Source organism: Ascidiella aspersa, chromosome 9 (genome assembly GCF_963924565.1).
Source record: "Ascidiella aspersa chromosome 9, kaAscAspe10.2, whole genome shotgun sequence".
Lineage (NCBI taxonomy): Eukaryota > Metazoa > Chordata > Ascidiacea > Phlebobranchia > Ascidiidae > Ascidiella > Ascidiella aspersa.
Window position 1 is genome coordinate 16,526,367 of NC_139455.1, and position 17,583 is coordinate 16,543,949.

Below are 17,583 nucleotides of genomic sequence, written 5' to 3' on the forward strand. Positions count from 1 at the left end.
ACGGCGTTCGCTTGTGTGTCGAAGAGTAGGAGCATTTAATAGAAGGAAACGGATGATTTGAGTACTTCCTGAATAGAATATCTGCTTTACTAAGGTCTGTGCTAAAACAGTGAGTAAATCTAAAACAGTGAGTAGAAATTCTGCAATATCATTTAGCTTCACGTTTACTAGATTGCAACACCACTAATAAATAATTCGTTACATGCGATTTTGTGCGTTGTCAACAGCTGTAAAACCAAACAAATAACAACTTCAGTAAAACTTTTATTCCTTGGCAGTTTCCACAGTAATTAAACAAAACAGCGAGACACGCCTAAAATAGCAGTAAAGGCAAACAAAACCACACTTGTCTAAGTATTTGACAAATCATTATACAGAAAAAGGCAAAATTACTTCGTTAAAAAATATGAGTAAAACATGCGTATGACGTTCGTTTTTTTAGGAACTTATTCTCGTGGAAAGTCATGCCGCTTCGTACAAGGTAAGTTTCTATTTATAAAACGTAAATCAACATAACTGATGAAAATCTTACCAAAATTTCACCGGAGACAAAATTTAGGCCCGGCATTATATGGATAAGAAATCTATTTTACATAGTGTCGTGCCAAATGCGATGAATACTCGTTGTAACCTCATCGCCCCAAACTCACTTAGCAAATAGGTACACTGGTACAGTCGCGCACATATACGCACACAATGAACATTGCACAGATTCGGAGATGTTGCAAAGTCGTCTAATAATCTCATTTGGCAACGCGTGAAAACAGCTCTGGATTATAAATATCGACTTTTTACATACAGGACCCACGAGCAGAATGCGCTTCCATAGGGAACATTGGTTTACGCCAATAAATCTTGAAAAGTTATGACTCTAAACCAACTTGAAAACTTCCCCTCGTGGGTCTGGTCACAGGAAAGGAAAAACAAACAAATGGCAAATAAAAGCATCTACAATGTGGCGAACATGGTGGAATTGAAGATAAGGTAAAAGAAATACATAAAGTTTGCCTAGCCTCGGCTTGGGTGACTATATTATTTATATGCAACGCTTTCCCAAATTGCCAGATCTAAGGATCTGTTACATCTATCAATGTTATGCTATCGATTTGCAAATAGTACCACTCTGAGTTTCATATTTTTCTTACAAGCGTAGATGCAGAACTGTTTTGCTTTAACAGAAAGGTGCGGAATCATCTTAATTACTTAAACAGGGCCGCAGATTGGTTAGGAAACTCCGAACTACAGTAGATAACAAACCAGGATTTACTTAATAGTACCGGTAACAAAAAACGTCTTATAATATACGAAAATGATGTTGTGGAGAGAAAGGTGCAGTGAAGTAAAGAGAGACAGTTTTCGAGGACCCCTTAAAAACATTCCGTGTCTGGTTAAAAACGCTGGATTTTAAAACAGCGTAGGAACTAGTGTAACAAAGCTAACGACGCGCATTTTGCGAGGTTTTTATATACAACACAAACCAAGAACAAAAATCGGTGACCTAGTTTACCCAGGCACGCGATGACCTTTTTTTCACCAGATAGTTTTATTTTACAAAGAAAAATAGAAAAACGAACTATTTTTACTATCTTTATTTTTTAAATAAAAGCACTAGTTCATTTTTTAAAGCTCGTCGCGTTTAATTTGTTCTTTCTGTTGTTTCCTTTGCATCATCTTCTCTCTTAATTTCGCTATAGTGTTCATGCCATCGATTAACTGGATCAGGACACGTCGCTTGTTGGTTATCGATGATGTATCTTGGGACGATCTGTCTTTTTTCACTAACGGGGCGTCTTCGTTCTCCGGTTCCTTGTCAACCTGTGACAAATCGATACGCGATAATTGTCGGGAAAATCTCGCGATTCGTAAATCGTGTTTTCTAATAGCAGTGGGAGTGTAAAAAAAATGGTAGTGTGGTTTCAGCAGCACGATTCTTTAATCTGACAAGAACCAGCGTTCCAAAACAACCAATTTACAAGCTTGGGTCGCAAACATGAAATAAAGCATTTGCCAAGGCTACGCTACAAAATCAGGACAAACATGTTCGTTTTATGAAGAATATTTCCCTTTTTTATGCAGAACAACAACCAAATTGACACAAACCAGAGGGGTATGGCCAGGCAATGACCAACAGTTTTATTGGAGGTTCTATAAGTTAGGTTATGAATCTAAAAGAGATGTAATTTTAGGCAGTCGTTTATGTATAAGTGCAATTATTCGCCAGTTTTTCTTTCAAAAATAATATGTAGGTTTCAATGCAGTGGATGGAACTTTTAACGCAATGGTCTTTAGTCAAACATAAATTGATGTTGTGCACAATCATAAAGTATGCTTTCAGGTGGGGCCCGTAAAAGTCGATGTAATATTTTGGTTCTCCGTTGTATAACTAAGAAATGAATAACGATTGATTAAAGGGTTGTAGTATTACAATGATCGCATGTTATTAAGTTGTACGTTTTTGAAAAATGTTAGCTTTTCTTTTAAATAATATATACCAAACAAATCCCATTGTATGACCACGGTATAACCAGGGCTGCGAAGTCGGTTAAAAATAACCAGAGTCCGACTCCCGCCAAATATGCGATTTCGTCCTGAGACCGGCTCAGACTGTACCCAATATTCCGCCAATTTACGTAACTAAATAAGGTGGATATTCAGCAACCCCCTTTAGAGGTGTCATATAATTCATCCACTCACAATATATGGTTGGAAAGTATCCCCCATATGCTATTCCGCCTTTACAATTGACAGGCCATATCAGTTTCAAAATTCAATACTGCGCATGCGGACGTCGGACTTTGGTCTAGGATAGTGGTTCTCAACCGCCGGTCCGCCAAATATATTACAATCTTAAATCTCAAGGACAAAATGCATGATGTCCATCAAATTTAGAACTTCGCCAGCTTCGTAATTTGCAACATTGTGACGTAACATAGAGTTAATGGTCTACTTTGGACTTTATCGTAAGACACAACGCAAGTGTTGTGTCCAACTGTTTAAAAGTAGGCTACAGATCGTTTAAGTCTTAAATTTTAGGACCAGTTGTATGTGAAAAACTTTAATAGAACCACGTATAACACGTATGATATCAAAGAGACAGCAGCAAATTGCTCATTGAATTTAAGTTTCCATTCTTTGCTTTTAAGTTGGATACTTTTGTCATATTTGCATTTTGGGTTGATTTTGATCTTTGAAGGTCCACCGGTCCGCAAAATTTGTTTTGAAATTTTACCGGTCCGTAAGATAAAAAAGGTTGAGAACCACTGGTCTAGGGTACTTTTAAGTGATCTTACTCGAGTCCCAAGTCCCGAATCCGAATGCGCATAACCGCCCTAGCAAAATATACAACAATCGGACACAACGTCTATTTTTTTACCTTCGCATTACAAAGGTAATGTTAATTTTCCTCGGAAGTCAATATTCTAAAAAAATGTAATACAAACGATTCTCATTCTATTAGCTCACCAAGACTATATTCTAACGGTTTTCCATCTTCAAGCCAGAATGAAACACAGAAAACACTATATCCATATACAGACCCTATAGTGAATAACCCTGCGTATTGTTGCTTGAGCTACGCAAGATAATAAACCTAATATGCTACGAAAGACCATAAAAACGTAAAGAAATATGAATGTAATAGGCTTTTTTATGAATGCAAGACGTTGACAACTCTTTTGGTAAATTAATAACGATAAGTTCCTTTGCTATTTGCTTTCTTGGATATTCATTCATGCTTCTATTGTCGTTCTAGTTATGTTTTTTGGGATGTTGTATCGAACCTTGTTTGATGGTTGCAATTGAAAAAAAGGATGCGCAACACAGAACTAGAACAAAGTTTAACAACTTAAAGTGCAACGTTTAATATCCCTGTATGTATAGCAGGTCAGATGTTGTTAAACGTTAGTCCTGATAACCAGTAGCAATCACACTTTTGTTACAAAAAGTAATAAATTATTAGTTTTCTAAAATTAAAGTAAATCACCATACTCAGATCGCCCATAAACAGGGAGAGCAGAAAAAGGTCCATTTAAAATAAAGCCTACAAAAGTTTATTATTTAAAAGAGCCTTGTTATAACCGCTAATCATTTGATAGGCTGGTATTAATATTCATTCAAAAATTCATAAATGAAGAAACTTATCACTGCAAATCAATATCTGCTAAATGTTTAAGGATGATGAGCGGTGCCACATTCCTTCAATGACAAGGCAGTGTGTCTCAAGATATGAGTCGGCGACCCAATTTGATTCGCCATATTATTTGCTTTGGTCGCCGACTGCAGTTATTCACATGGTTATATTTTTCGAGATTAATTCTGAGTAAGAGTTCTCCAAAATTTAAGAAAATTGCGAAAGCAACACGAAGACTGGGCTCATATTTAATAAATTTGCTTATATTATTGCTATTGTCTTCATTGTGTTTTGTTAATTTTAGGCTTATAAAAGTATAGTTTAGACTGTAGAGGATTGGGTCGCCAAAGCTTCGCTGTTATGCTTACGCTTGGTATTTGGGTCAACGCAAAAAAGGTTGAGAAACAACGATTTAAGTGCACTCAAGTTCCTGTTTGAAATGACTTCTTTTGGGAAAAATTACTTAAATTGAACACAAGTCATTTACGCAAATGACTTAAATCGAGGTGCCTTCATCGAAAACAGTTGAGAAAATTAGTTTTAAACCAATTATATTAGTCTTAAACCAAATATAAAATTTATGAAAAGTTGTTACCTTCCCATGTGCTTCGGCTTTAAGTGTTTTTATGCGAAATTGTGCTTAGAATGTAACGTGTTCGACAATTTTACATGTTTAACATTAATTTTTAGTGCCAATGCCTTGCCCTCGATTTCTCGAGTCATTTTTAAAAGACTTCTTAGCGACACTGATGAGTAGTCCGAGTAGTGTTAATCAAAATCAGTAGTATTAAATTAATATCGCATGGATTGTTTAACAAAGGTGACTGTTTTAGGGGCAATATAACTAAAGTAACGTATTCAATTTGAGCCCAAAATATGTTCTACTTGTTATTTCAAACGTTGAATTTTAAAGCGGCTTATTACTATTTTGTGTAAGCTATTTTACCAAACATAATTACATTGTTGTTATTTAAAGAGAACTATAAACAAGAAAAAAGCATAAAACTGGAAATTGTAAAATAAAAGTTAATATTTTTGGAAGTCCTAACATAATTTTGTTTATCGCATAAAATATTTTTACTAAATTTAAAAAAAATACACTCTGAAGTGTACAGTGTGGATTGAGATCCGAATCCGGACGATATTTTAAAAGGGGGTTCGTCACTCGCTTTGACAGCTGGTAAATAATGAAAACCTGTATACAGAAGCCTTTTTAATTTCAGAGCATGCAATCGATTCATCGAACGCACCAGATTAACCAGTTTAGTAAAAATAAACTCGATTCGTGACATCAGGCACGTAGACGGGCAACAATATGCTTGGGAGGGCGTGCTGGGGTGTTTGGCAGTCAATATAGTTTCCTGGCTGGAAGTTAGTTGCTGGCAAATCGCGGATGTGTGCTGGCTTCGGCCTTTGCCTGTGGCCATATGGACGTCGGTCTGCGGGACTTGAGCTAACTCGTTTTTGATTCACTATTTATCATCCCTACATTCGCTTCGCACGAAAACTATTTGTAAAACGTGTGTGCGCAGATTTTGTGTTCGTCGTTTGCTTCTCTATACAATTTTTTTTATATACTACTTTTCTATTAATGAATTTTAAAGCAAAAGAGGTCGCGTAAATCGACATCATTTTGATTAAGACGTTTCAAAACCTGCTTGTTTCATCACCACTTAATGTCAATTTTTTGATTGTTTTGCAAACTTCTGTAAAGGTGTCTTTTTTTTTTGCACAGATACTAGGAATGCAAATAAATATATTATAAATTCAGTGGTCATGTAACTGGTCGGCTTATCTATCCATGGGATTGAATGCGATTGCTAAAGATGAGCACAATTATATGACACATAAATTAGGAAAAACCCAACACGTTAGGATATGGCCTTTTGTTGAAACACGAGTGCAATTTATACGAATGGCTAAAATGTGTTTACTTGACAAACCTGTAAAGGCTTTTTCCAATGCAGAATCTGATTGAAGTTTTCTGGTGTAATGTATTCGCTCGATGCACTGTAAATAAATATATTCTATTAATACTAGAAAGAAAAAAAAAATGTACAAATATGTTTAGTTTATTTCACATTTAAACCAAACTATATATTTATGAGCAATACCTTATAAACCTAAAAATAAAATCGAGATCCAAGTTTTCTGCTTCACGGCTATTTTCAAGTAACTTTTTAAATTCTTCCAGGTTCATCTTTTGACTGGAAGACTCTTTGACAATTTTTAGTCCCCTAAACATAAACATTTTAACTATCAGTAAAAAAACTTTTTTAAACAAAAACATTAGAAATTTAAACAAAGACATTAGGTTTACAAACTATCAGTAGTCTGTAGTGCAAAACCGTATAGAATAACTACTACAACTACTTTTTCAAGGCATCTTCTACAAATTGAAATTGCTCTGGAAAAAACTCGACGCTTTCCGCTTCTTCAGACTCTCCTGCTTCAAGAATATCTTCATCTTCATACAAGCCGCCTCCATGGAAATCTTCATTTAGTGTGTAGACATAACCCATTCTTTTAAAAAACACACAATAAAAACACAAAAAAATCACAAACGTAATAGAAACAGTTATATTTTAGTTACGAAAGTTACTTAAACATGTTTAAGCAAAATAGACTGTTTTAAAACTAAAAATACATTGCAAAAAAAAACCTTGAAAATTTTCTCAATGAAGGGTCAGGAATGCTCTCAACTTCATCCAGCGACAAAACTCCGTTCATATTCACATCAAGGAGAAGAAAAGCATTGGTGATGTCACCATTTATAACCCTGATCAGCTTCTTAAACCTATAGTTTTAATGTCTAGATGTCATACTTACTCCATTGTGCAACAATAATATATTTATTTTCTGCGGATCAGCTAATGAAAATAAGCACCACTATAGCCAACACCATTAAGGTAAAACTGACCTAAAAAAAGGTTTTAGTAGAAGTAAAAATTTCAATTGCATAAATGATTGCAAAAAAACATTCAACATTTAGTTTTTTTTTGTCTAAAACGCCCTTGAAACTGAAAAGATGTCCTTGAAAGGATAAACAAGTAGAAAATAAAATACTAGTCTGGACTGCGAATAAACTTGCATTTGCTTTGTGACAGCTCAAAAAAGAATAGCTTGACGGGCATATGTAAAGTACACTACAACATATAAGACCTAACAGCAAGAGGACAGCATAGAGCCATTAACGACAATTAAAAGGTAAAAATTACAGTAGACCTTTTGCCATTGAGAATTGGTTAGAGCGCCCCCGGTTAAGAACCACTGATTTAGAAGCTTTTCATGTGAGGTGTTTTTTATTAAAATAGAATGATCAATGGACAGATATCAAAAGGTCTTGTCAACTTAACAAACAAATATATATACTCATTGAATAGGGTTTGGGAACTTACTGTGGATAAAGCAATTTGTTGTTCTTTCCATGCTTTCTTACAATTGTTTTTAAAAATTGTTTAGCATTTTTAATATCAGAAAAATAGTCATTTAATCTTGGGTTGAAGGCCGCTGATGCATTTGTCTTTTCTGGATTTATTCCCATTTGAGATCTGAAATGTTTATAGATATTAACAACTAATTTAAAGAAGAAATATGTGAATAATAAAAAGCTTTATACTAAAACTTGATTGTAAGGTTTATTAAAAACTATTGATGACTTTCATATATGTATTTATTTGTTATCATCAATTGTATTACACAGAACTAATGTAGCAGATTGGAGCCACATACTTCGTAGGACCATGGGGGTCATCTGTGTTCCGACAGTAATCTTTCCAAGTTTCTAACCCTAACGAGGTCATCTCTTCTATAGTGGCTTTGCCATCATTGTTTGAGTCAACGTCCAGAAAAAATTTCCTGGACCAATTAAAAAAAATCTAGTCATGATGTTTCTTAAATTTTATGTAATATGTATGTTGTGTTACGATAAATTAATAAGAGCAGTCCCGAAGGATTTGGATTATAGTAAATAACTTAAAAAATCAACAGTAAATCTGTGCAGTAGTTCCTTTCAATATTTTTGTTATTGCAAAATAGCGCTCAAAAGATTATTCAGGTATTAAAAAAACAACTCACAAGACTATTTAAGATGACTTACTTTATTACGTTAGGCCGAGACATAATTTCTTCACCTTTTATGGCATATAGGCTGTACAAAAACTCAGTCCATGTAAATGATTTTATTCCAATACTGATAAAATTGTCTAATACATCTTTTCTAATATTAACAGGATTCTGGTAGCCCATATCCACAGTCTCTTGGCCCTGTTGCAAATGTTAAAGATTTAAAACTTTTTGCATCTTAATTCACAACGCTTTATAAACCAATACATAAACAATCAGAGCGATTATTTTTTGACTTGTCAAAAAAAGTCAAAATTTTGTCAAAATTTACCTGTTAGATCAAAATTTGTCAAAATTTTTAAAATCAAAATCGAATAAAAATGCACATAAATCGTCTAAAAATAAAAAAATAACTATAGTCAGCTTTTTAAAACTGTTCTTTTAGTTGTTTTGAAAATTATCGTTCAATTTTATCAAAAAATTTTAGTTTTGAGTTATGCTCAAAGTCATTTTAACCGTATTATATCTTTATTAGAGCAATATACAATATAAAAAATGCATGATTAACGAGGCCTAGGTTATTTATATCAATGTATTTTTAACAGGTCAAAAATTTGTCAAAATAAACTATTTTTAAGGTCCAAATTTGTCCAAATTTCAATTTTTCAGGTCAAAATTTTCTATTTTTTAGGTCAAAAAATAATCGCCCTACTTATGAGTGTATATTTAAAAAAATATTGTCATAAAGATTTTATTCTCGCACCTTTTCGTAAACCCAGTACACAAATACATCATCAAGACTCATATACTTTTCCAAATCAACATCTTTACAATCATCATCGTTGAAAGAATCTCTTGGGTAAAACAAATAGGTAGCTGACACTGACCTATTGTATGATCGAACCTAGTTATATACATAAAGGTTTTAAGAATCATGAAATGACTTAAGTCAATAATATTAGTAAATTTGGGTATGTAAGGTGATTTAATCAATGTAAAAATGTTAACTTGCTATTTTTTGTGTTTGCTTAGAATTTGACACATTCACTAAAAATGTTTTTTTACATAGAATTTGTTTAAAATAACTTAACTTGCCACTAATTTATGTACGACTGGACTGGCTTGTTTACACTAGTTTTTTATTACATATTAAAATTGAAGCATAGTTGCCCAGAAAGAAAATAACATTTAATACAACACTAAAGTTCGAGATGCATCAGGCTTTTATGTGATAGAAGTGGACTCAATAGCAACATTGCTAAACATTAGATAAACACTTTAGGGAGAAACTAACCTGGTGTAAATATTGCGGAGGCAAGTAAAGACAATCTCCTCCATACAATGTCACATATTCCCAGGGTAACTGGGTAAGCTCTGGATTCTCAGCCAAATTTATACCATCTACATAAAGATGTGAAAATCCAGAACCCTTTTGGTAAATAAATATTATTAAATTATTTTTTGCTTATTTAAGGGTTTCCGTAATAATTCTAATCAAATTTGGCAATATACGGTTACCCCTAAAATCATCCAAATTCTCATCCAAACACTACTCCTTTTATATCATTGCAATAATGTTTTAAAAAAGAATATATATCCTAAATGAATTGGGTTTTATTATAATTGGCTAAAAAGCTTTTTTCTCATGCATGCAAAGTCAGTACTTTTTGTATTATATAATATTGTGGTGCTTGAATGTAATGTTTATCTGATTTTATGAATATATGCTATGTGCACTGCTTTCATTGAAATGAAAACAAAACATCATACTCATAACTAAAAAAAAATAAATTAGGATGTTACCGACAACAGGTAAAGTAACTGAATGATAAACAAGGTAAAATATTTTATTGTATATAATAGCAATACAGCCAGTATACTGAAGAAGCCAATATTTGTACAGTTACAACCTGTCCACGATTATTCATGACCATGTCAACATTAGGCTTGTTGTTAGGGTGAATCAATACCCAATCCTTTCTTCCAGAAACAACACAATGAAGAATGTTGTCCGCATCATAATGTAACATTGATCTAAAATAATTCTTATTTCAAAAACTGAAACCTAAACGCTTCTACTTTATTTGCATATTTATTTATATATATACAATATACATACTACCTTGTTCCATGTGTACCAATCCACAAATTTAACTCTTGCAGGTTTTCCCGAAAGGTGCTACATTTCAGTGGTTTTGGTACCTTTGAACAAAATGTTGTCTCAAAAAATGTTAATATTAAAAAATGGAACATATGATACACTACCCCAATGTATTAACTTACTTTTAAATCCTTACGCATGGCATTCGGAAGAATTGTTACAACATACCAGTTGTGTAACTTATATTGCTCCAGGAAACCAGCAATGGTCATTCGTTTGGGTTCGGATTTTCTAAGAAAACCACATCAGAAATAATGCCAATACTTTTGTGTATTTATAACTTAGAATACCAAGCTAAGCATTTTTATTTACTACAGTACATTGTATTTTATGTTTTACACTGCATCATATAACATCACTTTTCAATTTTTTTTTCTTTGGAAACTCTGTCAAAACCACAAGGCTGACAGTCAAGGCTGAGAGGCAATATTTTTCTTTACTGCAATAACTGCAGAAAAAGAGTTATATATACAGCTACAAAGCTCATAGGCTGTAATAAGCAAAATCCTAGTAACAGGTACAATTCGCTGGTTGGCTAGTCAGGCCTGTCATTTATACTGTGAAATAGAAGCTGTTTGACAGAATTAAATATGAAAATTGTTGAATTTTGTTTACGTACTTAAATTTGTATTATGCAATACAATACATCAATATATAAAAATAGTTCATTGGAATTTTTACAACATTTCTAGATAAATATTGATTAAAACAATAATTTATTATTTAACAAATAAAAAATGTACACAAAGAAGTCAAAAAGCAAACATAGGTATTTTGTACTACATACATTATACCATAAAAATAATTTATTTTATATCCAAGCATTCACAATTGCATTTTGCAAAAGAAAATAAGCATAATAGATACCTGTCTTCAGTTTTCTTTTCAACTAAAACCTCTTGGTCTCCGTATTCTTTGGCAAGATACTCATCACTTGTCCAGTTATCAATTGCAGGTGACCCATTCAAAAGACCACGGTACACAGCTGGTCTATCAAAAACATTTATTTATTTATAAATATATGTTTAGATATAATAGCCAATACCCAGCATTAAACCACTGATAAGTCTACAGTCAATTTGAACCCAAAAAATAATTACTAAACAGGCCAAAACAAGTTTTGTTAAACATGCCAAACCTAATTTACAACAAATATAAACACTCACAATTACTCTAAATTTATTTAAAAACATTTTGCTTGGTTTTGATAGCTGGGTAAAAATCATAAACATGGATTAAATAAAAAATAACGATACTTAAACTAACCTGTAAAGTTTAACATGTTCATCCCATAACTTTCTTGGAGTTGGTGCCTCAAAATACTCTGGAATTTGACCAATCGGGGGACTTTGCATTCCAATTTCTTCATTATGCCCTAATGGATCTGGGTTAACCGTTTCCCCAGGAAAGTTAAGTTTGGGAAACTTTATGTGATAAGCTGGGTCCCTCCGTACAATTTCAGCATGGCTTATTACATCTGCATTTGCTAATGTTGCCAACAGCACAGTAACAAGGAAAAGTACATCAAGCATGTTTTACTGATACACAAATATCCTGAAATGTAGAAAAATCAATGCTCATTGTTGCAGAAAAGATAAAGTTTTATCATTAAAAACATTTATCACATTAGGCCTCAAAACATGTACTTCTAATTATTATTAAACGAGTTCATAGTGCATATTATTAAATATTTAATACAGGTGTTAGCAAGGAAAACAACATATTAAAGAGGTGTAAACGTCATGAAGTTACTAATGTTAGGCACAAACATAAAAGATTTAAATATTTAACACATATCTACTTAAAAATTTAACTAAGCTTTTTTATGCTAACAAGCTTAATAAAACAACAACTATTACTAAAGAAAACTTAAAGAGATAATTTTAATGTTTCTGTAATCTCTACACTCTGTACACCCCTTTATTATTTTCATATTGCACAAGAAGCTGATGTAGGCCTATATTGTTTATTCCCAAAGCAAAATTAAAAAATATATATTTTACATTATTAGCAAAATAGAATTTTAGGTATAAACTTCTAAAGTAAAATAAACAATGGTTTTCCTTTAGGCTCAAATCAACTTTTTTTTAAATCATCATTTTTGATAAAATGGAAAATCTTTAGGTATGATAAACGTCTAAACACCTAAAGGTATCACGATGTAACCAATTCCCAAATATGAATTAAACGCTAAAAAATCACATTGTGCCATCAAGTAACAAATAATCCTAACAGCCGCCTCCTACTTGCTTGAAACCAAACAAACTATCAAGTCGTTCTCGTGCTTTCTTTATCGCAGCTTCTTGTCAGGCAATAGCAGGCCAGCTGCGACTTCCCAGTCAGACCATTCAGAAATGACTTCCGGAAGGACGGCTCAAACTTACCAAGATCTTTGAGTAGGTCGCGAGCGTCTGATTAGGCATGGTTGATCGTATAATCGTAGCTGGTTGAGTGGAAAAAACTCGTATTTCACAAAAGTGATGTTTTGGGGCAACAGACGACAGATTTAAGTTGTTTACTACACTATATAAAACACGATTTTTTAAATCCGTATTTTTCGTAAATATTTCAAAAACAAACATTTAATTCCACTGATCTCTGTGGAACGTATACTTTCATATACGCATAAATAGGCCGTTCAAATCTTTACTTTTTACGTAACAAATCGATAGAGCGCCAAATCTTTAGCGCTGTTTTACAATACAGTGGTTTAAAATATGGGGTTTTCCCTTTTTAATATTTCAGCCTTACACAACATCCCCGGCTGTTTCGTCAGCTGTACAAACTGGACTGTTATATCTCAAATTACCTTGTTTTATCTAGTGACATTACTCGGAAATGTTATTAAACTTGTAGAAATTTTATACTGTCAGTCGCGAAGTATATTCGTAGCCTACTGTCTTACCTAAATTTTACCAAATGATTCGACTATTTGAGGGCGGTGCTGTCGCTGAAGCATATGCGTTATTCAGACCTCACACACCACCGGAGGTTGCTACCATTGCAATGAAATACTTTAATTCAAGATTCAATAGAGAAACAGATGTCAAACAAGGACTACTTCTAGACGTTGGGTGTGGAGGTGGCCAGTCAACTTCAATTTTTTCCAAGTATTTCAGTAACATAATTGGTTTAGATCCTAGTGCATGTCAGATTGATATGGCATTAAAGGAAAATATGCATAACAATATTACCTTTAAGGTTGCCACAGCGGAAAACTTGCCTGTTAAAAACGAAACTGTTAACATGGTGGCATGCGGACAATCTGTACATTGGTTTGACTTTTCTGCATTTTTTCGGGAATGCAACAGAGTCCTTTTGCCAAATGGCTGCTTGATTCTGCATGGTTACGATACTCCATCTATTTTTCCTGTTGAAATCAGATCTAACCGAAGTAAAAGTGATTTGAAAGCATCTGCGACTGAACTCCTTATGAAGATGTACAACACCTGTGATTTTAACCCCAGGAGAAAACATATTGATGATCATTATTCTGAGATTTTTGATTTAGTTTCGAGCAACCACAAAACAAAAGACGAAACCATAGAAATGAAAAAGTTTTGTACATTGCACGACTTCATATGTTATTTAACCACTTGGTCAGGATACAGGTCTTACATGGAGAAAGTCCAGGATAAATTAAGGGCAACTCATGAAAATGTAACAGAGGAAATGGTTTTAAAACATGATATCTTGCATCAGTTCCTCAAAAACCTGCAGACAGAGTGGGAAATACAAGACTTGAATCCAAAAGCTGTTAATGTTTGTGTTGCCTGGAACTTATTTATGATTTTATCAGAAAGACCGAACCCGATTGACAAATGACTGCTAACTGTTTTGCTCTAAAAGTTCAACTTAATTAACATATTAAGGAAAATATACCTTCATAATTACTTAAACATATGATAATATTCATTAACTGCAAATTCTTTGTAAAACATCTAATTTTTTTCTAATATTACTTTTGTATTAAACAGTGTTGTGAACAAGTCTTTTTGAAATGACTCAAAAGTCCCTGGAAAAGTCAGTACTTCTGCAAGTCATATTGAAGTTCCGACATTGGCATCAAAAATTGACATTAAACTGTAAGTCCAGTGATTGACTTAAGCATACAACAATGATATTACAAAAAAATTATAAATTATACTTAAATCATTCTGTTTTTATCTATTATATAACATATATGAATTTGTACTAAATTTCTACTGATAAGACTTTTTTTTTTATATTTGTGTATTTTTAATTATTAATATCTTTTATATGACAAACTATTTTTTTAAGTGTTTTATGAAAATAATATGTGGAGTTGTTTCTGTGAAGCCATACAGCTCTTTTATCAAGGCAATTAAATGTTTTGCAAAATTATCTATATCGGTGGATCTTTACCTTGATCAGCTGACATGGTACCAGTCAATGTTTAAAAAATAAAAAATAATACAAGTTGCAAACATTTATTTATCTTTTAAATGAGTATTCTTACATACTGCTGTAGCATTTATCATGCAATATTACTCGATATTGCCTAATTTGACGTCACTATACACGTGACCGTTGTTCACTGACGCGTGACCTAACGCCGAATCGTGCGCTTTGAACGTTTCGTATTCATTCTATTTTATACGTCTTACTGATTAGCGGCTTGAATCACCGCTCGGTTTATCGCTGTTGTTTCTGAGATTTGCAATGTAACAATCTGCAAGATGACAGAAGGAAATTCCATGGGCAAGTTGACCCACAATAAACTAGAGAATCGACAGCCAATCGTTTCTCTCCGAAGACTCCACATAGCTCTCATATCAGCCACAGGATCGAATACCGTGCAAAAACAGTCCTGAAGATGCTCAGCCCTCTTCAGCGGTCGTCAGCAATCTTGCACCTCAACGGTGTTCTTTTCGCATCAAATATGTTCTCGCTTTCCAGAGGTCTCGGCGAGGGACCCAGGAGGAAACGCTTACTTCGAATAAAGCGCAAGTTAACTTCATGCGAATGGAATGGACCGGCTAGGATTTCTTCACGACAACCCAACACCCCAGTAAGACATTTAAGTCGTTGGACGCTACAAAGGCAATGTTTAACCGTGTAAATTTCACGACAAATGCTATAGCAATTCTACAAATAGGTTTAAACTTTTCTGATACCATTAAGGGACAATTTTGTATTCTCATGACGTAATATTTAATATATTATGTGCAAAGTACTAAATTGTGTTGTAAAAAGTTTTTATATCATGTCCCGATATTACGTTTCACACAGAGCATTTTCAAATGTTCGCCCGCAGCGCCACTAATTCATTTCCTGTTCTCACGCTTTTCTTACATTGTGCGCTGTGGGACCGGGACCACATTGGTGCTGTATTTATGCAGTTTACTTATTGTTCGCGAACCGAGTTCGAATCTCGGCCCCACCGTACAAACGTTACCCTTCACCTTTTAACCCTACCCTTTGTGAACCCACATCTACCATTGCCATACAAACATGCTGTTTGGTGGCAAGACATATATGGTCCTTCTGCAATATCGAAGGTTTTTTCACATCAACATGCTCCTCAAATTCAAAAGATTTCAGGCGTCCTCACAGCTCAACTACGCATCGGAACCAGCTCGTCACGAGAACAGCTTTCCGACCGCTCATTGTGATCGGAAATGATCTCAATCTTAAGTGCAACTCTGAACGCACTTCATCAAACACTGCGTTGAACTTCACAGCACAAGAATACGTGATGCCACGTCTTTGCTTCCGTTCAACCAGCTTCAGTAATGTAAATTGTATTGAAGAATCACGTCGATTAACTGAAGAAATCTCAAGCTACGCGAGACAGCCCTGCTAACTATGAACATCCTTCGGGAATGGACTATATCCCGGGGAGCATTCGACTACGCAAATTTGCTAGACGACGCATTTCTACACCTCCTTGCCTCTAACGAACCCAAACCCCTTCCATACCCCCTTCTTACACACCACGGTCCGCAGCAATGCCGCTGACATAGCCACACAGGGGCCCAAATTATATGTTTGCTAAATACTCTCAAAGCCAAATGCTAAGCTTACCGAATTGTGCATGAAATTTATCGCCATGTATCTATTATTCGATGTATCGCATTTCATCAATGTACGTCAAAAATGTATTTGTGTTATAAAGGGTTCGAGAAACCAACACAATTTATTATTTACAAAACAGACAGCCTTAGCTGTCCATTTAAGTTTCTGTGGTCATAGAATCCACAGCCGATAATTTATTGCTTCCTGTATTGTATTTTAAATCGTTTGTGTGCACATTAATCGCAGAGAAAAATATTTTAAAAACTCGCCTCCAAAAAAATTATAAAAACACCCATAAAATGTTGCTCTGTTGTATACATATTGTTTTCTTGTAACGCCACGCCTGTTTTTTGTTCGCCATTTCTCTTTGTGTCCCACAGTTTTTGACACGCACCCAAACCATATCCTAATATCAATCTTCCAGATCTCTTTTTTTCTTTAATGAACAACCCTTCCTACGTCTGACTTGTTCATTGGAAGGGGGATTCTGTAGCGTTTATCATGCAATATTACTCGATATTGCCTAATTTGACGTCACTACACACGTGACCGTTGTTCACTGACGCGTGACCTAACGCCGAATCGTGCGCTTTGAACGTTTCGTATTCATTCTATTTTATACGTCTTACTGATTAGCGGCTTGAATCACCGCTCTGTTTATCGTTGTGTTTCTGAGATTTGTGAATGTACTCAAAGAACAATTATCTACTGAGTGGATTGTCTTTGCCTAGAGTACAAGAAGTTAATGACGGTATTCTAACGGCCTGCTCCTTTGGAGTCGGATTAAGAACTTGTAAGAGACTAAGGCAGCCGTCGGCTCTCGTCTACAGAGTCAGCAGACCTCTTACACCTCCCCACGAACTCTCCACGCTACACTGCGCACAAGCAATCCAAATATTGATTATCATGATTTATCAGAATTTGTTGAAAATGATGTGCTTCTGCTAAAATAATTTATTAGTTAATGCATTAAAAATATGTTGTCAGACACATAACTAATCAAGACACATACCATATAATTGTACAATTATTTTGTGTGTCATTTGTGTCACGTCTCCTAAATCAACAATATAAACGCATATGTTTTGGTGTTATATAACCGAACTGATTTTTACAAGATTGCTGTTCTACATTTTGTTTTAGTTGATTTTATAAAAATAAAAAAAAAAATATATATACGGTATATAAA

The 17,583-nt window shown here is 34.1% G+C and overlaps 3 protein-coding genes across 3 annotated transcripts in view; 2 read left to right on the forward strand and 1 right to left on the reverse strand.

Annotated features, from left to right (window-relative positions):
• Positions 1–17,583, forward strand: part of LOC146133259 (acireductone dioxygenase-like) — a 137,701-nt gene that overhangs the window by 63,498 nt on the left and 56,620 nt on the right. The window lies entirely within an intron of this gene.
• LOC146133265 (uncharacterized) lies at positions 1,255–11,903 on the reverse strand. The gene is made up of 15 exons (XM_083396969.1): positions 11,622–11,903; positions 11,223–11,345; positions 10,478–10,586; positions 10,317–10,396; positions 10,105–10,228; positions 9,489–9,623; positions 8,958–9,098; positions 8,229–8,395; positions 7,862–7,987; positions 7,528–7,680; positions 6,792–6,926; positions 6,503–6,652; positions 6,244–6,366; positions 6,073–6,139; positions 1,255–1,815 (listed from the first exon to the last, which is right to left on the reverse strand). Exons 1-15 carry the CDS (start codon positions 11,885–11,887, stop codon positions 1,621–1,623), a joined length of 2,094 nt encoding a protein of 697 aa, XP_083253095.1. The 5' UTR covers positions 11,888–11,903; the 3' UTR covers positions 1,255–1,620.
• On the forward strand, positions 13,121–16,748 carry LOC146133266 (putative methyltransferase DDB_G0268948). The gene has a single exon (XM_083396970.1). It carries the CDS (start codon positions 13,275–13,277, stop codon positions 14,178–14,180), a length of 906 nt encoding a protein of 301 aa, XP_083253096.1. The 5' UTR covers positions 13,121–13,274; the 3' UTR covers positions 14,181–16,748.